This window comes from Mustelus asterias, chromosome 2 (genome assembly GCF_964213995.1).
Source record: "Mustelus asterias chromosome 2, sMusAst1.hap1.1, whole genome shotgun sequence".
Taxonomy (NCBI): domain Eukaryota; kingdom Metazoa; phylum Chordata; class Chondrichthyes; order Carcharhiniformes; family Triakidae; genus Mustelus; species Mustelus asterias.
In genome coordinates this window covers 44,712,790-44,735,514 of record NC_135802.1, presented here as the reverse complement: position 1 = coordinate 44,735,514, position 22,725 = coordinate 44,712,790, and the positions used below count along the sequence as shown (strand labels likewise).

The 22,725-nt window shown below is 40.8% G+C and overlaps 1 protein-coding gene across 1 annotated transcript in view; it reads right to left on the bottom strand.

The window, feature by feature from the left end:
• The window catches only part of pip4k2aa (phosphatidylinositol-5-phosphate 4-kinase, type II, alpha a), a 194,283-nt gene that overhangs the window by 30,213 nt on the left and 141,345 nt on the right, over positions 1-22,725 (bottom strand). Inside the window, exons 4-6 of the mRNA XM_078234551.1 lie at positions 20,017-20,169; positions 16,018-16,164; positions 7,597-7,635 (exon numbers count right to left, since the gene is read on the bottom strand). Coding sequence (XP_078090677.1) covers positions 7,597-7,635; positions 16,018-16,164; positions 20,017-20,169 — 339 coding nt within the window. The remainder of the gene's footprint in view (positions 1-7,596; positions 7,636-16,017; positions 16,165-20,016; positions 20,170-22,725) is intronic.

Below are 22,725 nucleotides of genomic sequence, written 5' to 3'. Positions count from 1 at the left end.
GGGAGGGAAATCTGCCATCCTTACCTAGTCTGCGCCTCCAGACCCACAGTTATGTGGTTGACTCTCAACTGCCATCTAAAATGGCCTAGAAAGCCATAAGGGCAATTAGGGAATGGTATGAAATGCTGGCCCACATTTCCACACAGGTAGCAGCTTGCAGCCCTCCTGCACCCGAGGATCAAGGCAAGTCTTTATAATGCTGCTAGCAGCAGCATCACACAAATGGACTTCGCCCCCAGTTTCTTTGCATCGACTCTACTCAATTCCTCAATCAAGTAATTTCTCAACCGTCTAAATTCTAAAATGAAGAGAATGGTAACCATGTTTATGCAACCTGTCCTCAGAACTTAACACTTTAAGAATCTATCATTCTGACGAATCTGTACTTCAACCCTTCGAGTGCAACATATTGTCCTGTTCTGATGAAGTGCCACTATTGACCTGAACGATTAACTCCTTTTCTCTCCACGGACGCTGCCTGATTTGCTGAGTAAATCCAGCATTTTCGGTTTTTATTTTAGATTTTCAACATCTGCATAACTTTGCTTTCATTATATTTTTCCTGTGGTTCAGTATCCTCGACTGAACACATTACTCCAAACAGGATTGAACAGAGTCTCCATACAATTGAATCTTCACATTTGGGTTACAATCACATTTGGGATAAAAATCAACATTCCAACAGTCTTTTTGATTACCTTTGGTATCTGTGCAGTAGCTGTTTTGATTTGATTTATTATTGTCACATGTATTAACCTACGGTGAAAGGTATTGTTTCTTGTGCGCTACGCAGACAAAACATACCATTCATAGAGAAGGAAACGAGAGAGTGCAGAATGTAGTGATACAGTCATAGCTATGGTGTAGAGAAAGATCAACATAATGCAAAGTAAGTCCATTCAAAAGTCTGACAGCAGCAGGGAAAAGCTGTTCGTGAGTCGGTTGGTACATGACCTCAGACTTTTGTATCTTTTTCTTGACGGAAGAAGGTGGAAGAGAGAATGTCTGGGATACATGGGGTCCTTAATTATGCTGGCTGCTTTGCCGAGGCAGCGGGAAGTATAGACAGAGTCAATGGATGGGAGGCTGGTTTGCGTGATGGATTGGGCTACATTCACGACATTTTGTAGTTCCTTTTAGTGCATTTTATATTTTGGATCTAAATTCATTTGCTCCAGTTTTTCCCCCCATTAACAAATTCCAATTTGTCTTTCTCATTTAAGAGTGGATGGCCTCGCTTCTCCATAGAGTTCCATGTGCCATTGTTTCACCAACTCATTTAGTTTTTGTCCCTTTAGTGTTCTCCTCCCATCTACACAATTTACTATGCCTCCTAACTTACTGTGTCATCTTAAAGCATGGATATACAACTCTACTCCTTCATCCAAGCCATCAATACATATAGTGAATAATTGAGACCACAGTACAAATACCTGGGGAACACCACCCTGTCACGTCCTTCCAATCAGGAAAGCTTCTCTTTCTCCCTATTCAGTATATCGTACCTCATTGCATTACCATGCTGCAATGCTACCCTATTTCCGTGTGTTTAACATTTTAGAATTATCCCTTTTGTAGATCCTTATCGACTGTTTTCTGCAAGTTCATGTAAATAAAATTCAAAGACAGCTCTTTATCTTCCATGCTGCAAATAATTCAGCTATTCTAGTCAGACATGACCTTAACACATACATGTTGACTCACTTTGATGCGTTTATGTTTGGCCAAGTACTCAATGTCTGCGATGAAAGATTCCAATAAGTTCTTTCTATTTGAAATAAATCTGTAATGATCTAGTTTCACCCTTTTTCAACATTTATCCACCTGTAGTCTTCTCTCCAAGTCACTCACCATCCTGACTTGGAAGCATATCGCTGGACCTTCACTGTTGCTGAGTCAAAATCCTGGAACTCCCTCCCCAACAACATCTTGTACAAGTAACACAGGTAATAAAATATCCCTACAGCACTACTAGCCAATCAAAAAATTAATTAAATAATTAAAATTAAAACTCTACTTACAAAAGGATCACATATATATGGTTTGCAATTTTCTATTCTATTTCCCTGGGGGGATGATCAGTGCTAAAGGGAAAAGGAGATGTGGCTTTGGCAATTACAGATAAGTTGTAAATTTCAATAATGGCAGATTGAAGACAGTGTAATGCAACAGTACCTCACACAGGGATTTCACTGCATTTGCTGCAATATTTTATTTCAATACTAAATATCAGTCAGCTCCCCAGTGCAAAGACAATTCTGCTTTTAATCATACAAAATCCACTTTTAAAATAAACTACAAGCACATTTGGCAAGCTTGCGGTGCCTGATTTCTTGCAGCATATAACGTAAAGTCCAATACTAACCAATATTACTTAAGGAGAGGTTTAATTTATTTGGTAAAATCTAATCAATATAATATAGGCAAATGGTAAAACCACTGTGCCTTGAAGAAAACACTTATTTCAACTTTTGATTCTTCATTTGATATCAGAAACACCGTTTCTGATACGTCAAGGGATATCCATTTATGAATATTTGGAGACATTTTAAAAATAAATACTATTCCAGAAAAAGGTGATTATCAATACTGTTCATGAAACTTTACTCTCAAATTTTGAGAATAATAGCACTGCTTATCCAGTTCAATTTTTTTTCCCCATTTGGCAATTCTCCCCTTCTCAATTCTCTGAAATATTCCATGAGTGAGTGCAAGGAGAATGAACTATTACTTTAATTTGCATAATTCTCATTAATTTATAAATAAGTTGCTGGAGCTGATTTTTTTTCTGGGATGTACAACCAAAGCACTTTTAATGGGGGCCCATTAAATGTGTGCAATTCTATCGTAAGCCAAGTAAATGATGGGAATGAGCAAATTTATTCGCACGCAATTTGCTTTGGACTTGTCACTTTGAACCTACGTTTTAGTCTTGTCACATGAAAATCTGGTCCCAAAGAGCTTTCTTGACCTATCCAACCTGCTGCATGCATGTTTATTATACGGCTTTAAGATGTTGTGCTGATAACTTAGAACTGGAATGTATACAGTACTTTGAGAATAATATGGTGCTTTGAGAATAATTATTTACTGTTTTTGTGTTTTTAAATGTCTTTATGCAATGAAGATGTTAGTTTAAGTTCATAGTAAATGTCTTCTTTAATTATGAAGTAAATTGTATTGCTGTTAGTGAAATTTAAAACATTTCACTGTTTTTAATAAAACTTTAGCCCACTCATTTCAACTCGATATTAAACACGGTTGTGCTGACTTGCAGCTTATCCCTTCTGTCCATAGTTAAGGTATAATTTATATTTGTAAAGTAATGACTAAAGGGCCAAAATTTGCTGTCAGAAAAAAATCATCGTTATTTGTCGGTAAATGGTATAGCAAATTTAGGTGAGGAACAGATGATTAGTTAAATGCGAATAGCCAAAAGTTGCTGTCAGAGTTGTACTACTCCGTGGTGCATCTTGTCCTGAACCTCCCAATCTTTTGAAGAGACTTGCTGCCTTTGTCCATTTGCTTTACCACAGGAAGTCATTTCTTGTTATTACAAGCATAAATATTTTCAACAACATGTTAAGGGTGAACGACTGACCATCAACCTTTATTAAATTTAACTATTCCAAATTTAACTATTTAAATTTAACTATTCCACATATAGAATTTTGAATTCAGATTTTGAATTTTTCAGGAAATTTTAAAAGTGCTAAATTTGAGAAGAATTCTTAGTTTTCTTTTTTTTCTCTCCCAAACTAATCTTTCTTTTCCTCTCTATTGCCCTGTCTGTATCTACTTGACATTGAATTCACCCCCTTTAATACATACCCCTTCTTGTGTTTATTTCCTAATCCTAAAATCTCATTGGTTAAGGATACCCTGTTAGGTACCTAGTTCACAAGTGGCGGCACAGTGGTTAGCACTGCTGCCTCAGCGCCAGGGACCCGGGTTCCATTCCAACCTTGGGCAACTGTCCATGTGGATTAGCCAATGGTAAAAGCGTGGGGTTATGGGAACAGGGCAGGGGATTGAGCATAGTAAGGTGCTCTTTCAGAGAGTCAGTGCAGACTCAATGGGCCAAATGACCTCCTTCTGCACTATAGAGATTCTATGGATTTTCTGTTTCCCTCACTGCCATTATCAGCTTGCACCTTTAGCAAAAACTTTGTGGGGAAAATTATGAGCTGAAGGGTACAGGAACAGGTCTCACTGGTAGTGGACGCTTGATGTCCTGCTGCAGGAAGTTCTGGCCCATTATTTTTTTATATTTAGGCAGCAGCTTGTCTGAGAAAAGATACATCGCAAGGGAATTGAATATTTCATCTGAGAAAAGTAACCTTCTAAACCCAGGAGCTAAGCATATCCTTCTGTAAACAGGAAACACAATTTACTAATAAGTGAAAGCACAAGTGTCTTTAGCATTGCTTTAGCACAGCAATGCTAAAGATGCAGTTTGTTTGAATTTTTTTTAAACAAACTAAACTCTCTCCAAATTAGGAGCTGAATTTGTTTAGCCTTTAGGCTAAACTGCCACTCCATATTAGGGTTGAAATGGTAGCAAAAATCCTACAAATATTTTCTTATAGATTACTAAACATGTGTTTTTTTTAGTTCTATTGGCAATAAACATAAATAAGTGGTTACGAGGAAAAAGGGCTGAGTGGCATTGGGAGTTAACCTATTGTCCTTTCAGTTCTGGGACCTGAGATTCTCGAATTTAGCACAAACCAATGAGTGAAAGTCTATTTTTTCTCTTGATTGAAAGAATCCTATTTGACTAAGTTAAAGTGGATGTTGGCCCTTTGCCCCAGAAGACAGAACAGCTCAAATTCCAGCAAAAATTGGAACAAAATTGACAATGATCATGAGAGGACAGTTTTAACACTTGCGCAGAAATTACTGTGTGTTTTTCCGTGAGATTTGATACCATCCAGCCAGATCAGAGAAAATTCTACACAGCAGATGGTTCAGATTGTACTTCACTTAGGAGTACTTATTTCTAATTTGACACTCCTTTTCTCAGCACTGGTGTAGTTTTCTTATCCTTTCACAGGATGTGGGTGTTGATAGCTGGACCAGCTAATTGCCCTACTCTGTGATTGCCCCAGCAAAGTATGTCTCCATAGGTACACAAATTCACTTCCCCTTCACCAAAGGAAGAAATCAAATGAATAAAATGAGTTAAATTTCAACCAGTATTCTCAAAACAAACATCGTTTTCACGGGTGCACACTGATCCCAACATGCTTGCTTGATATTATGGGAATATTACCCAGGAAGAGTTTGTGTAAAAAAGCAAATTACTGCGGATGCTGGAATCTGAAAACAACAGAGAAAATCTCAGCAGGTCAGGCAGCATCTGTAAGGAGAGAAAAGAACTGACGTTTCGAGTCCAGATGATCCTTTGTCAAAGCTAAGATTGTGTAGCTCATCTAAAATTGGTTCCAAGTTAAACAGGCAATATTGAGTTATATTTTTCTGTAGAAACCTAATAGAGCAACGACAGAGCAAAGCCAGCAATGTTTAAAGGCCACAATCATAGAGGTTCACAGTACACAACAAGGCCATTCTATTATGCCTGCACAGCCTGTTTACATGGGTGGCACAGTGGTTAGCACTGCTGCCTCACAGCGCCAGGGACCTCGGTTCAATTCCCAGCTTGGGTCACTGTCTGTGCGGTGTCGTGCACGTTCTCCCTGTGTCTGCGTGGGTTTCCTCCGGGTGCTCCAGTTTCCTCCCGCAGTCCGAAAGACGTGCATTGGCTATGCTAAATTCTCCCTCAGTGTACCTGAACAGGCACCAGAGTGTGGCGACTAGGGGGCTTTCACAGTAACTTCATTGCAGTGTTAATGTCAGCCTACTTGTGACACTAATAAACAAACTTTAAATTTAATCCAAAACTAATTCTATTGCCCCAACCTCTCACATCTATACTTTACTCTATTTCGAATATGCATCTATATAACAATGTATTATTTATCAGTAAAAAACACTTCCATAACAACAATGAATATTGTATAATGCAAAGGAAAATATTCTTCACTGAAGCAAATTCCTGAATCAATTTGCGATTTGTGTTTGACATATTTATTATGGATCTGTGAGGAAGTAACAAGCAGAGTGGATAAAGGGAAAACATTAGATGTAGTGTATTTGGATTTCCTAAAGGCAGTTGATAAGGTGCCACATAAAAGGTTACCACACAAGATAACAGCTTATGGTGTTAGGGATGATGTATCAAATGGTGGAACAGGTTCAAGGGGCCGAATGGCCTACTTCTGCTCTTATTTCATATGATCGTGTATATTAGTGTGGACAGAGGATTAAAGGGAAACAGTTTTGAGATAAATGGGTCACTTTTCATTTGCTAAACTGTAACTTGTGGAGTGGCATAGGGATCAGTGCAAGAGCCTCAATTATTTACAATCTGTATTAATGACTTGGATAAAGGGTGTATTGTAGTCAAATTTGCTGATGGTACAAAGATAGGTTGGAAGCTGTGAGGTGGTTGGATAGGTTAAGTGAGTGGGCAAAAACCTGCCAGAAAGAGTATAATGTGGGAAAATGTGAGGTTGTCCACTTTCATGGGAAGAATTGAAAAGTAGAATGTTATTTAAAAAGAGAGAGGCTACAGAATGCTGCAGAACATAGGAATCTGGGTGTCCTTGATCACAAAATGTTAGCTTGCAGGTACAGAAAGTAATTAGGAAGGCAAATGGAATGTTGGCCTTTATTGCAAGGGGAATGGAATATAAAAGCAGGGAAGTCTTGCTACAACTGCAGAGGGCATTGGTGAGGAGGTTCCATGAAACACTTAGATGAAGGATTTGAATATTTATTGGGTTAAGCTTTTCCAATTCAGCAAGTAAAATTACTTATCTTTCTTTATAATGGGAAGTGCGGTTCTACAATGATTAACTTTCCCATTAGTCTCATATTCAGAGAAGATCCCATGTCACACCATGTGGCCTTTATAAGTGAATTCAGATGTTCTGAACTATCGAGTAATAAATAACTGAGAAACATTTCAGTAATTAGCTGGAGGAAAGAGTGAAAAAAAAGGATTTCCTGTTAGTGTTTAGTTTCTCCACCAAGAATGTATCCATAAATTGAAGTAATCAATTAAATGTGCAAAAGTGAAGAAAGGCTGTATGTGTGGCAGAAGCAGAAAGAGTTTAAAAAATAGAAAGAGGCCATTACAATCGGCAGGGCCATTCATTGTTAATAGATCCCAGCTACCAATATCACTCAATTCTTGCTCTTAGCTGTTTTGCAAAGCAGTGTTAACCTTCCTTTATTGCAGTTTTCAATCTCCTAAAGGGGTTACAGCAATAGTCAGTTTACTATGCGAATATTTCATCTTGTTTTTTTTAAAACTGGGATTACGCTGGAACAATGTAATGTTACTTTAACAAAATTATTTTCTTTCACATGTATATTTGGAAATTGATGATAAAAAGAGAAATGGAGAATAAATTCATTAAATTCTTATTTTAGTCAGACTATTGAAATAATCAGCACATTTTTTTGATTTAAAGCTTAATATTGTGTGCTGCCACCTATAATTTATCATCGACATAATTAGCAATTTACCTTTTCTTTGTCACTAGCTTCTCTGGCCACTGTGGAACCCTGAAATGAGGAAACAGAAGTTGGGTATCACATCATACATCCAGTGCCAACAACTTGTATTAAATTACCTTTAACATGGCAAAATGTCCCAAGGCCCTTCTCACAGGAGTATTATCAAATAATTACTGAGCCACAAAAAGAGATAATACGGCAAACAATCAAACTCTTGGTTAAACAGGTCGTTTTAAAGCAGCGTCTTAAGTGAGGAACGAAAGGAAGGGAGCCAGAGAGGTTCAGGGAATGAATTCCAGAGCTTAGCATCTTGGCAGCTGAAGGCATGATCACCAATGTTGGAGGAAATCAAAAATAAAATTGCTCAAAAGTCCATAACTGGGAGGCGTGCAGATATCTGAGGATAGCAGGCAATTAAGAAGATAGGGAGGTCATGGAAGGATTTGAAAACAATGGTAAGAATTAACATTGAATTGTTGCTTAACCAGGAGCCATTGTAGGCCAGCGAGCACATGGGTGAATGGGACTTGGTATGAGTTGTGACATGGGCCACAAAGTTTGGAAAAACTTCAGTCATGGGGTGTGGGCATCACTGGCATAACTTTGGTCCAGGCCTCTGAATTACTAGTGCAGTAACGTAACCACAATGCTACCTTACACCTAGGATATTGGAATAGTCAAGTCTAGAGACAACAAATGCCATGATGAGGGTTTCAACAGCAGATGAGCTGAGGCAAGGACAGAGTCAGGCAATATTATGGAAGTGGATCAGGTGGTCTTGGTGATTATGCAGATATGTGGTCAGACGTTCCACTTGGGGTCAAATATGACAGCAAGGTTGGAGACAGCCTGGTTCAGCCTGAGACAGCTGCCAGGAAGAAGGATGAAGTCAGTGGTGAAAAAACAGAGTTGTGGAGGAGACTGAAAACTTTGCTGTGACTCTTTGATGCCAATCTCAGTCAAATGTCACCTTGATGTCAAATGCAATCACTTTCACCTCACCTCTGGCATTCAGCATTTTTGTCATACTTGGACCAAGCTGTAACAAGGTCTGGAGCCCAAACTGAGCATCAGGTCTGTTAATGTCATTTGATAGCACTGTCACTGACAGCTTATTCCACTTTGCTGATGATTGAGAGTACAGTCACTGGCTGAATTGGATTTGACCTGCTTTTTGCAGGACAAATCTAATTGTCCCAGGGCATTTCAGGGCAATTTTCCACATTGTTGAATTGATGCCAGGAATATTGTTGAGGGGCAGCATGTAGGTGGAAAACATGACTGGTCCAAGAACAGAAACTGGAGGGGTACCAGAGCTTAGACAGGTCAAGAAGGACAAGGAGGGATATTTACCTTTGTCACAATCACATAGGATATCATTTGTAATGTTAAGAGCTAAATTCTCCCTCAGTGTACCCAAACAGGTGCCAGAGTGTGGCAACCAGGGGATTTTCACAGTAACTTAATTGTGGTGTTAATGTAAGCCTACTTGTGACACTACTAAATAAACTTAGCTGATTTAGTAAATAAAAGCAAATTACTGCGGATGTTGGAATCTGAAACCAAAGCTTTGACAAAGGGTCATCTAGACTCGAAACATCAGCTCTTTTCTCTCCTTACAGATGCTGCCAGACCTGCTCAGATTTTCCAGCATCTTCTCTTTTGGTTAGCTGATTTCGTCCTGTGGCAGCATAGAAACCTGACTGGACGGATTCAAACATGGGGGTTCTGGAATTATGGACATGGATTTGGGAGCTAATTACATTTTCAAGGAGTTTGGAAAGGAAAGAAAGTTGGAGATCAGTGTTAGTTCAGAAGGAGAAAGGGGCCAAAGGTTTTTATTTTGATAGAGGTATGATGGTGACAGATTAGAAAGGGTTTTGGGGCGGGGGGGGTAATAGTACATCAGGATAGAAAACCATCAACAGGGATCCAGCAAGAAAAGTTAGGTGGTCTGCTGTTTATTATGAATAGGGTCAAAAGAACAGGAGGTGGGCCTTCTGGACAAGATGAGCTTCGAGAGGGCATGGAAGGTGCAAGTTCAGCATCAGAGCAGTGGGGGCACCCGAGAAGATATTTGGCTCAGGAGTAGAAAAAAAAACAGGAGAAGCACTTGATCAGATGGTCTCGATCTTAGTGACAAAGAAATCCAGGACTTCCTAGCAAGTGTTGTTGGAGATAAAGCTGGAGAAGGCATGGGAAAAGAGGTCTAAGGAGATAGTTTACTGCAGAAAAGAAGCTGTGGACATCTTTGCATCCACGAGCAAATAATTTTAATGACTACACCTCAATATAGAAGTTAACACATGTAAATTGCTACAATTTGGCATAAAGATTTTAATTCATAAAAGTTACTGTCCATAACAGAGAAGTACACACAAACATCTTCAACAAATCCATTAGTATTTCATGGCACAATTTACTTCACTTTAACTTGGCGTGCGCATGAATTGGATTATAGACAGAGAGTTGTCAGCCTCATTCTCTTATCCTGGTCTATTCTACTTGAGTGGCAAGATAAGTCTAGATGACCCGAGATAGATCTGGATGCAGTGGGTGACCAGGATGTCTTGTGTGTCTTCTCAAGCTCTATGCTGACCTCCCACTAACACCATTGGATCTTAGATTGATCTTGTCTGCCCAGTCTGTCAGAATCAGTCTTCACATGTCAAAGTAGATAAATCCCTAGGTTACCAAGGGTAGGAGACCAGACAGCTACCTCACCCGTTTTGGCTCACACGTCAAAGCAACTTAGCAGGGTGCGGCTGCTTAGAGGCACAGGTGGGAGTCAAGGCGAGGACCAATACAAGATGAGTCACTCGCCCTCATGCTGCCTCTTAGTGGCATCATCTGAAGGCACGGTATTAGTTTCTACACGTATGCTGATGGCACCTGGCTCTATCTCACCATCAACTCTCCCAACTCCGCTACTGTTGCTAAATTATCAGACTGCTATCCGACATGCAATTCCAGAAATTTCTTCTAATTAAATTTTGGGAAGAGTGAAGCCATTGGGTGGGATTTTCTGCGCAACCCGCTGCGTGCTTCACGACAGTGGAGATGGCCCACCATTGGCTGGCAGCGGGATCTTCTGGTCCCACCATTGCCAACCGGGCTTCCTGTGAGTGCACCATTCACCGCCAGGAAACCCGGGATAGGGGTGCACTGTTGTCAGGACCAGAGGATCCCCCCCAGTGTGAATGGCCTGAAAATTCCAACCATTGTTTTCAGTTCCCACTCTAAATCCCATTACCTTGGAGTTCATTGTCTGGGCTCCAAGCTTTAGGATTCCTTCCCTATGCTTATCCCCTTTCTCTATCTCACTTTCCTCCTTCAAGTCTCCCTTTAAAACCTACCTCTTTGATCAAGGAATTGGTCCCCAGACCCAATATCTCTCTATTGTTCTGTGTTTGTTTTATAACATTCCTGTGAACCACCATCTCCTTCCCAGGTAACAATAAGATTAGGCTAGCCTGTTTGCAATCTTAGTGTCATGTTTGACCCCGAGATTAACTTCCTATTTCACACTTGTGCCATCACTAAGACCACTTTTTACCTACTACATAACAGTACTCAACTTCATCAGTTCATCTGTTGCTTAAAGTCTCATCCATGCCTTTGTTACCCCTCAGTTGACGATTCCAATACAACCTCAGGCTGATCTCCACATTCTACCCTCCGCAAACTTGGGGTCATCCAAAACTCTGGCACCCATCTCAGCTCACTGCGTGCCCTATTCCACTAACACCCCTGTACTTGCTGACCTACATTGGCCCCAGGTCAAGGAACATTTTAAAATTCACATTCTTGTATTCAAATCCCTCCATGGTCTTGCTCTCTCCATCTTTGGAATCTCAAGATTCTTTTGCTCCACTAATTCTAACTTTTGTGTATTCCGAATCATAATTGCTCCACTAATGGCTGTGCCTTCAGTTGACTGGGTTCCAAGCTGTAGAATTTCTTCCCCCCTCCCCCCTCACTTTCTTCCTTTAAGACTATTCTTAAAACCTACCTCCTTGATCAAGCTTTTGGTCACCTGACCCAATATCTCCTCTGTGCCCTGGTGTTTGTTCTATAACGCTCCCATGAAGCACCTCGAGGCGTCTCATTACATTAAAAGCAATATATAAATCGCTGTCTTGAAAAGTATGTTGGGTTTTGAGATGGTGAGTAGTGAGATTTTGGTGAAACTGTAATAAGGGTGCATGGACTGAAGATCATCACAAGAATGAAGAAACCAGAGCATCCAATTTTGTCTTGAATAATTCCAAGGTTTTCCCTCCACTTTTCTGTATGGAGGCCTATTTCACACATTAGTCACTGTGTCTGTGCAGATGAAAAGGAAGAGCAGGGAATGGATGGGGAATTTTAAAAAATATCTATTTTCTCTTGGGAGCTGGGTGATATTGCTCATACCAGCTACTTTGAAAAGCTGGCAATGGACTTGCCTGAATTGCTGCCCCCCTGGTGGTCCTATAGTGATGTTAACCGATAAATTCTAGGATATTGATGCAGCAACAAAGGAATGATGATTTAGGTCCAAGCCAAGATGATGTGGCTTGAAAGGGAACTTTGATACGATGCTCCCACAATATTGTTGCTCTTGGTTCCCCCAGTGGTAGAGGTGCCATTGAGGCTACCTGCAATGAATCTTGTAGAACATACATTGAATCTACAGACTGCAGTCAGTGTACCAATATTGCATAATGAGTCATGGGCAGCACCCTAGCTTCCCCTCTCCTAGACGGTGTGCAGCTTAAGAAAGAGGATGTGTTGGAGCTTTCGAAAAGCATCAAGTTAGATAAGTCACCAGGACTGGATGAGATGTACCCCAGGCTACTGTGGGAGGCGAGGGAGGAGATTGCTGAGCCTCTGGCGATGATCTTTGCATCATCAATGGAGACGGGAGAGGTTCCGGAGGATTGGAGGATTGCGGACGTTGTTCCTTTATTCAAGAAAGGGAATAGAGATAGCCCTGGAAATTATAGACCAGTGAGTCTAACCTCAGTGGTTGGTAAGTTGATGGAGAAGATCCTGAGAGGCAGGATTTATGAACATTTGGAGAGGTATAATTTGGAGGGCGGCACGGTAGCACAGTGGTTAGCACTGCTGCTTCACAGCTCCAGGGACCTGGGTTCGATTCTCGGCTTGGGTCACTGTCTGTGCGGAGTTTGCACATTCTCCTCGTGTCTGCGTGGGTCTCCTCCGGGTGCTCCGGTTTCCTCCCACAGTCCAAAGATGTGCGGGTTAGGTTGATTGGCTATGCTAAAATTGCCCCTTAGTGTCCTGGGATGCGTAGATTAGAGGGATTAGCGGGTAAAATATGTAGGGATATGGGGCTAGGGCCTGGGTGGGATTATGGTCGGTGCAGACTCGATGGGCCGAATGGCCTCTTTCTGTACTGTAGGGTTTCTCTGATTTCTATGATAATATGATTAAGAATACTCAGCATGGCTTTGTCAAAGGCAAATCATGCCTTACGAGCCTGGTTGAATTTTTTCAGGATGCGACTAAACACATTGATGAAGGAAGAGCAGTAGATGTAGTATATATGGACTTCAGCAAGGCATTTGATAAAGTGCCCCATGCAAGGCTTATTGAGAAAGTGAGGGGCATAGGATCCAAGGGGACATTGCTTTGTGGATCCAGAACTGGCTTGCCCACAGAAGGCAAAGAGTGGTTCTAGATGGGTCATATTCTGAATGGAGGTCGGTCACCAGTGGAGTGCTCCAGGGATCTGTTCTGGGATCCTTACTCTTTGTGATTTTTATAAATGACCCGAATGAGGAAGTGGAGGGATGGGTTGGTAAGTTTGCTGATGACACAAAGGTTGGAAGTGTTGTGGATAGTGTGGAGGGATGTCAGAAGTTGCAGTGAGACATTGATAGGATGCAAGACTGGGCGGAGAAGTGGCAGATGGAGTTTAACTGAGATAAGTGTGAGGTGGTTCATTTTGACAGGTCAAATAGGATGGCAGAATATAATATTAATGGTAGGACTCTTGGCAGTGTGGAAGATCAGAAGGATCTTGGGGTCCGAGTTCATAGGACGCTCAAAGCAGCTGTGCAGGTTGAGGCTGTGGTTAAGAAGGCGTATGGTGTACTGGCCTTCATCAATCGAGGAATTGAGTTTGGGAGTCGTGAGATAATGTTGCAGCTATATAGGACCCTGGTCAGACCCCATTTGGAGTACTGTGCTCAGTTCTGGTCGCCTCATTACAGGAAGGATGTGGAAGCCATAGAAAGGGTGCAGAGGAGATTTACAAGGATATTGCCTGGGTTGAGGAGCATGCCTTATGAGGATAGGTTGAGTGAGCTCGGCCTTTTCTCCTTGGAGAGACGAAGGATGAGGGGTGGCCTGATAGAGGTGTATAAGATGTTGAGAGGTATTGATCGAGTGGACAGTCAGAGGCTTTTTCCTAGGGCTGAAATGGTTGCCACAAGAGGACACAGGTTTAAGGTGCTGGGGAGTAGGTACAGAGGAGATGTCAGGGGTAAGTTTTTCACTCCGAGGTGGTGGGTGCATGGAATGGGCTGCCAGCAACGGTGGTGGAGGTGGATTCGATAGGGTCTTTTAAGAGACTTTTAGATAAGTATATGGAACTTAGTAAGAGAGAGGGTTATAGGTAAGCCTAGTAATCGCTAAGGTAGGGACATGTTCGGCACAACTTTGTGGGCTGAAGGGCCTGTATTGTGCTGTCGTTTTTCTATGTTTCTAAGTGCTGTCCCTCCTGCACCCATCCACACAAGTGATGAATATTACATCACAAGCCGGTCTTCAGCTTTGTAGTTGGTGGAGGAACTTTTGAAGAGATCAAAACATGAGCCAGTAATCACAAAGCATTCAGCTTCAGCAGAAAGTCATGCTTCAGAGCAAAGATCCAAGACACAGTGGAAATATATCACCGTTCCTTCGCAGTTGCTGGGTCAAAATCCTGGAATTCCCTCCCTGACAGCATTGTGGGTCAACCAACAGCACATGGATTGCAGCAATTTAAGAAGGCAGCTCACTGCCACCTTCTCAAGGGCAATTAGGGATGGACAATAATGGCTGGCCAGCCAGTGATGCCCATGCCCCACAAATGGATAACAAAAAAGGCAGTTTAATTTTGAGTTTAACATCACATGGACTCTAACTTCACTAAAGTGTCAAACCTAGTTTATGCAGTGCTTAGGAGTTCTCCTGGACTCCCTGGAAAAGATTCAGAATGTAAACTTCTGCGACAGGAGCTATGCACATTCATGCAATGATACAGGCACAGAATTTGCCATTGAGTCGGAGAGTTGGGGCTCCAGTCAGACAATGTAAATGGGATATGGCAGTGGTTCCCAAAGGGTGCAGCGCGCCACACTGGTGCGGCGAGAGGGGATGGCAAGTGTGGCGGGAAGATTCAAGGACAATCAAAGAAACATTTAAACATGGATAGATATTTTTCCAAAGTGAGAGCAAGAGCATCAAGTGATGCTGAGGACGATGTCCCATGATCATATTATAAAGTAGTTGTGTTCTATGTTATGAATCAAGCACTGCTAGGAGTTTTTTTTTGTTTTTGAATGTATTTCTTATCAATAAAAAATTTGGTGTGGCGTGAGCAAATTTTTATTATGAAAGTGCGGCCCAGTGAAAAAAGTTTGGGAACCACTGGGATATGGCCTGACTGAAACCCGTTCTAATGCTACTAGTCTCAGATAGATGGCTGTGTATCAATTTGACACCAGTCAGCCAAGCCAATTATTCCAGTGGAAATTGGGAGAGTTTTAACTGTATGATTAGAAGCAGGCATCAATTGCTGGGGAACGTGCATGAGATAAGGGAAGAGAAGATGGGGAGGAAAGAACTATGGCTGAAACATGCAATCAATGCTGGTTCTAGTAATTACAGTTTGTTAACTAGAAGAAGCACATTGGAAGTCACAAAGTGAATTAGTAGGACCACTTGTTAATGGGATGTAAAAGGAAAACAGGAACAAGATTAAGTTGAGAAATAAATGAATGAGTGAGGAGAAAAATGTTGGTTAAAGATGAATAAAAGGGAATGAACGGCTGGGGATGGACACAAAGTGTAGAAAGAATGCAAAATGTCTTCAGCTAGGGAGAATAATTTAAAAAAGAGCAAGAACAGTGCAAATAAAAAAAAAGTGGAAGCTGAAGAATCAATATGGTTATTGAAAGGATTTGTGAAAATTACTTTTTAAAATGTGCTCGTGTTTTTAATTGGCACCTGGGAAATTTGATCCTCACTGTAATTTTGTAGCTTACATGTCCTATCGACATGTGCCAGATACAAACCTTTTTTAAAAGCAGCAAAAATCAGGAAAAGAAACTAGATTGAGAAAAAAAAATCAAGGGAGAAAAGTCATTGTTAATGTTTTCAAAACTTTATAATTGCAAAAAATTCTAACCACCAAATTTGGAACCCAGCTTGCAGTACCTTCAGATCATATTTTCTGTAAACAGGGAGTCGATGACCAAAGACATTCCTTGTGACAATCATGTAGGTCTCAACCCCATCCACCGTCAGTCGGTACATTCCTAGGAACTGTGGAATAAGGGTGTTCCCATGACATTCCACAATGTACTGCATGGAGCACATGGAGAAGGAGAAAAGAGAAAAAACATTTAGTTCTACAATACTGAAACTTGGGTTGAGACACTCATAAAAGTGCGCAACAAAAGTAGATTAAAACACTGAATAATTTGTCTCGTCGATCAAAAAGAAATTTAAAAAAAAAGTCCCCTCCGCATGACCTCAGTAACCCCAATTATCTGACCATCACCTTAATTCATCCGATCAACAGTTTAAGTATAAACAGGTGGAGGGCATCGATTGCATGATTGCTAAAATACATATAAAGAGACACCTAACTGGCAGTCTCAACAATTTAACATCTACTGTCCTTGAGGATGGCAACCATGTGATAGCTTGTATTCCAAACTGTTTATTTTGAATAAAACCCAAGTTGGGACTGCAATTTCCAATGAAGAAAAATAAAGAGACACTTATAACACTGGTGGAGTAGTGGTGCTTGGAGCAATACATTTGTAGCTTTTCACTCTGTGAATAAATCTAAAACGGAGTGAAGATTGACTTCTGGTCTCTGACTGGCCGATCGGAGTTTAACATGGGCATCTATATGCTTGGCTGTCATAATGGATGGCTGCGGCTGTGCAGAAAAGCACAAATCGTTTATCTTATAGAAAGATAAATAATGGTCAAACCAGGCGGTCAGCACACGTCCTCACACCTTCGGGACTAGATTTGAATCCAGTTCAGTGAAGTGATCACAATCTCCCCTCTCTGCTGGAAGGGTCGTCTTATTAAAATGATCTGAACAGCTTGAACCCAGCTCCTTATAAAAATGGGCACACAACTTAAAACTACTCCTCATTTCAATGACCAATACCTTGTGCTCAAAATGGAAAAATTAATATTTGAGAAGGTGGACTACTCTTCTAGACAGACAAAATGCCACTAAGAAGCCCCACTCTGTGTCTGGCTGTGTCATCCCTGGTCTGGAAGAGGTTGTAGCACAAGAAATTCTTCTCAAGCACAAAATACTCACAGAAGACTAAATGATCCACCGCCCCCCCCCCCCCCCCCCACCTGACCTGATCAGTAACTCTTAAAATCCCAAAAACACATCACAGTAAAGTAAACGTGCAATCATACTGAAAAATTATGTAGCATCAAGGCTTTATTTCTCTATAAAACAGCAGTGCAAGTTCTGAATAACTGCACATAATTCATATGTGAGCAGGCTGATGCGCTGAAGTCTATGGCACTTTAAAAGTGCTTGGCTCCTCTAACCATATTGTTCATGATTTTTGAAAATATGTTTCAAAATATTAAAAATTATACTCAAAAACACATTTTACATTGATTTATAACTTCAGTCAAATTCCCCCATAATACAGGATTCCCATTCAAATTGATTTGCAATGGTTAAATGTGTTATGGAAATGGTGTTGTTTATGAATCAAGGGCTTGTGGCACAGTAATAGTATCCCTGCCTCTCAGCCAGAAGCTCCAAGTTCAAGTCCCACTCTGGATCTTGATGACCATGGAAGGTGTGTTTATAATGCGACTACACTGATTGTAACCTTACAATGTGCCTGATGCAGGCGGTAAGAGCAGGAGAGATGGCAATGGCAAACCACTGCATTACTTTGCCAAATATAATCATGGACCAATCTAATGGAAGTCCATGGTCACCAACTTCCTCTCAGGGCATGGTACTTGAAGTAGGAGGAGGCGTTATATGAGGGCTGGATGAACCCCTCAGGTTAGTTATTTAGTTGCTTAGTCAAAATGCCATGCCATTTCTCCAATAATGTTATTGTACGATAAAACCAAGTTACACCAATTTGAAACCTACACATTCTGCTGAAGTTTCCCACCAGTAGATATGGTTGTATGCCTTTCGTTCAAGGCACTGCATAACATAGCAATTTCTACCATTGACAATGAAAATATTACATTATACTATTAGTGTATCATCACAATATTAATAAAACAATATTTTAATAATTTAACATACATATATATAACAATAGTTATCACTGAGCACCATTAAAAAGTTATCTAGCTTTGGATAGTCAGATGCTCTTTCATAGGTAGAAAAGTCAAGTACTACGGGATATAGGTTTAAGGTGCATGGGGAAAAGTTGAGATGTGCGAGGCAAGTTTTTTTTTTACACAGAGGCTGGTGAATGCCTGGAACGCGTTACCTGGGGAGGTGGTGGGAGCAGGGAGCGGCATTTAAGGGGCAACTAGACGAATACATGAATAGGATGGGAATGGAAGGATATGGATTCCGTAATGGTTTTATTTTAGGCAGGCATCATGATCGGTGCAGGCTTGGAGGGCCGATGGCCTGTTTCTGTGTTGTATTTTTCTTTGTTCTTGGGGAAAAAAATTATTTTTGGTTTGCAAGAATACATGTTTGGTATCGTTTACAGCTTATTTTCCTTCTGTGTATTTCAAGAACTCCAATTTTGAAAAGGGAGCCTCACAGAGGCACCGATGGCCCTTGAGTACAGATTGGATACTTGATTAGAAAGCTGCTGCAACGTTAAGCACTCCTCACAAAACAGAATAGCTGAAAATAGTTTGGTTAGACTATCTTTGAAAACTTGACAAGTTTTTTTTCAAAACAAGGAACATTTCTTTGTAAAAAAGATCTTCAACACTAAAAATCTGTCAGATTGAGCTCAAATAAGACTTGCTTTAAGCATAATTTTCAAGTCATAGAGGTTTACAGCATGGAAACAGGCCCTTTGGCCCAACTTGTCCATGCCGCCCTTTTTTTAAAACCCCTAAGCTAATCCCAATTGCCTGCATTTGGCCCATATCCCTCGATACCCATCTTACCCATGTAACTGTCTAAATGCTTTTTAAAAGACGATATTATTATTATTATTTTATAGATCTCTATAGGATCACTCCTCAAAAGTGTTGCTCCTTTGCGGCAAATCATGTTCCTGTAGCAAAAGGTAAGCAAACATCACAAACTTCCTACTTTAAGAACTTTGTCATTGTGCAAACTTTGAGATAACAGAGGCCAGGATCATCAGTTCATCACAGCTCATATAATGTCCTCTAGACATGACGATTCCCATGCACGCCTGGTTGATCACCCACATTTTTCCCACCATAAATTCAAGGTCACCCAAAATCTGCTATCCGCCTCCTAATGTGCAGCAAGTCCTGCTCTTCTACCACCTCTCTGCTCGCTGGCCTACATTAGCTCCCGGTCAAATAACATCTTGATTATAAAATTCTCACCTTTGTTTGCAAATCCTCCATAGCTTTGCACTTCCCTTTCACTGTATTTTCCTCCAGCCCCACAATCTGCTGAGATATCTGTGCTCCTCTAATTTAGGCCTCTTGTGCGTTCCCAATCATAACTGCTCCGTCATTGGCAGCCATGCTTTCAGTGGCCTCGGCCAAAGCTCTGAAATGCCTTTGCTGCACCTCTCCACTTCACTTTTCTCCTTTAAGACGCTTTCTAAAGTCTACAATTGTTAATCAAGCTTTTGGTTATGTGACCTAGTATCTCCTCGTGTCTTGTGTCATACTCTGAGAAGTGTCGTAGGATATTTCATCATGTTAAAGTTACTATCTAAATATAAGTTGTTTCTGCTGTTGAGGTCCATTTTAGTTATTGGGGGAAAAATACACAAAGGAAAGGCATAATCATAAACTTCTGGCTCACATTTCATTTAAATATACTTTGACTTCTGTCAAAGATAACATTCTAGGTAGACTTTTATTCAGGATGCGGAATGAAGAATGTGATGGAATATGTCTTTTCTGAAGTACTTAACATAATTATTCTCATCAGTGCTAGGAAGGAGCACTGCTCTATCATTTAAAACAACAAAAAAGTTCCCTCTTTCATACATTATTCTAAGAACTTCTAAGAATTACCTGATGGTATTTCTTCAAAATGTTATGCATTTCAGCCACATCTTCGCTGGATATAGTTTTGACCACATATCTCCTGTCGCACGTGGTGTGAAAACGAGCGCCACTTCGACCTTGTGAGTCATTTGAAAAGGGAGCACTCCGTGTCACTGAATTCTGAAAGGAAAAGATGCAGCTTATTTGACAGTGAATTGAATGCCTTGTGATCTTTTGGGATAACGTCCTTGTGCACTTGTGAGCTCTTATCAGCAAGCTTTCAGTTGAGTGAGACTGGCAGTGGGCAAAGGCTTAAAAGCCATTCACCTCATTGGCGATGAACTATTAATGGATGGAATCTAATATAAAAAACAAAGATTGGAGAAGGAAAGCACAATTACCAGGTGTCATCTTGGCATAACTGGCAACACACAAGTCAGGGGTGTAATGGAACACTCCCCACTTGCCTGGAAGGGTGCAGCTCCAACAACACTCAAGAAGCTTGACACCATTCAGGATAAAGTGACCCACTTGATTGGCACCACATCCTCAAACATCCACTCCCTCCACCACCGACGCTCAATAGCAGCAATGTGTACTATCTACAGAAGCACTGCAGAAATTCACCATAGATCCTTAGACAGCACCTTCCAAACCCACGACCACTTCCATCTAGAAGGACAGGGCAGCAGATACATGGGAACACCACCACCTGCAAGTTACTCTCCAAGCCACTCATCATCCTGACTTGGAAATATATCGCTATTCCTTTGCAGTCGCTGTGTCAAAATCCTGGAATTCCCTCCCTAGCAACATTGCGGGTCAACCCACAGTACGTGGATTGCAGTGATTCAAGGTGGCGGCTCACCACCACCTTCTCAAGGGCAACTCAGGATGGGCAATAAATGCTGGCCAGCCAGCGACGCCCATCTCCCACGAATGAATAAAAAAAACCACTTGCACCAAAGTCAGGTGGCTGAGGTTCAAGACTCATCCCAGTGCTTGCGCACTTAATGTAGGCCAAACATCAAACCGAGGGACTGTTGCATTGCTAATTATTCTGTTTGTAGAAAGAAATATTTTAAATCAAGACTCTGTCTGGCTGCTCTGGTGGATGGTAACAATCCAGTGCCGCTATTTGAAAGGCTGGGAGCCTTCCTGGGTTCTGAATCCACATTGCTCAATCAACATTACCAAAAACAAACTTGAAGTCACTGACGTTTGGGGCTTCTTGTGTGAAAGATAGCTGCACTGTCAGCTACGTAACAATAGTTACCATCTTCTCACACCTTTTATAATTCCAAGCACCAAACTGATAATCACAAAACAAAAATTAACAGAAGCAATCTATGAATACTTTTCCCCCACTTGCTCCAAACTTTGCTGTACAATAGTGTTTCTCTAAAATTTCCAATTTTAATTCGTAGCCTCATCATTCTGGTAATATTAGCCTCATTGAATCTAACCTGGTGTTGTGAGACTTCTTACTGTGCACACTGAATTTACACCTCACTTGTTTCTGCCCATCATTGAACCACAAACCAGCGATGCAAATTTCCAACAAATCAGGAGAAGTAAAAGCAACAATAAAATTGAAAGGCAAGACAAGTTACTTTTCTATGTATACATATATTTAACGCCTCAAAATTGAATTACAGCCGTGTCACAAATTAAAAAAATATTAGCACCAAATTTGTGATCCAATGACACTTCATCCTTAGAAAGATCCTATATTAAAGTTTTCCTTTCCCATCTCACAAATGTCAGTATCTATGTTCAGTTTGCAATACCCGTGTCCTTAAACAAACAGAAACACCTGTTTACATAAATAGAGGCTGCAAAAAACAAAAATCAATTTGATAATAGGTGTGAGACGATTCCAATATTACAAAGTAAAGTTGACAGGTCAGGAAGAACAGAGAGAGAGAAAGAGAGAGAGGAGTGGAAGCAGAAAGCAATTAATAATATCAGGCAATTGCTTAACATGTGAAACAATAAGAAGACTAAAAACATATAAAAAAGGAAGAGAGCAACTAATGTAAACGGTGGTCTTCTTGAGGATGAGATTGGAGAATTAATAATGGGAAACAAGGAAACAGCAGAGATTTTAAATATACATTTTGTATCTGTCTTCACTGTAGAAAATACAGCAGCACACCAAGAGTAGGAAGTCAAAGGGACAAAAGACAGGGTGGAACTTTTAACGAATTATCAGAGAAAAAGCACTAGGAAAATTAATGGAACTAAAGTCTGACAAGTCCCACAGTGGCCTGCATCCTTGGCTCTTAAAAGAAGTCACTGCAAGATAGGGGAAACATTGGATTCCATCTTCCAAAATTCCTTAGAATCTGGAAAAGTCCCAGTGGATTGGGAAGCAGCAAATGTAACACCCCTATGTGAGGCAGTCAGGAAGCTGGAAACTATAGGTCAGTTAGCCTAACATCTGTCATTGGGAAAATGCTGGAATTCATTCTTAAGGAAGCAGTAGTAGGTCATCTAGAAAATTGCAATACAATCGGATAGGATCAAAAGAGAAAATGCTGGAAAATCTCAGCAGGTCTGGCAGCATCTGTAAGGAGAGAAAAGTGCTGACATTTCGAGTCCAGATGACCCTTTATCAAAGCTTCGACAAAGGGTCATCTGGACTCGAAATGTCAACTCTTTTCTCTCCTTACAGATGCTGCCAAAACCTGCTGAGATTTTCCAGCATTTTCTCTTTTGTTTTCAGATTCCAGC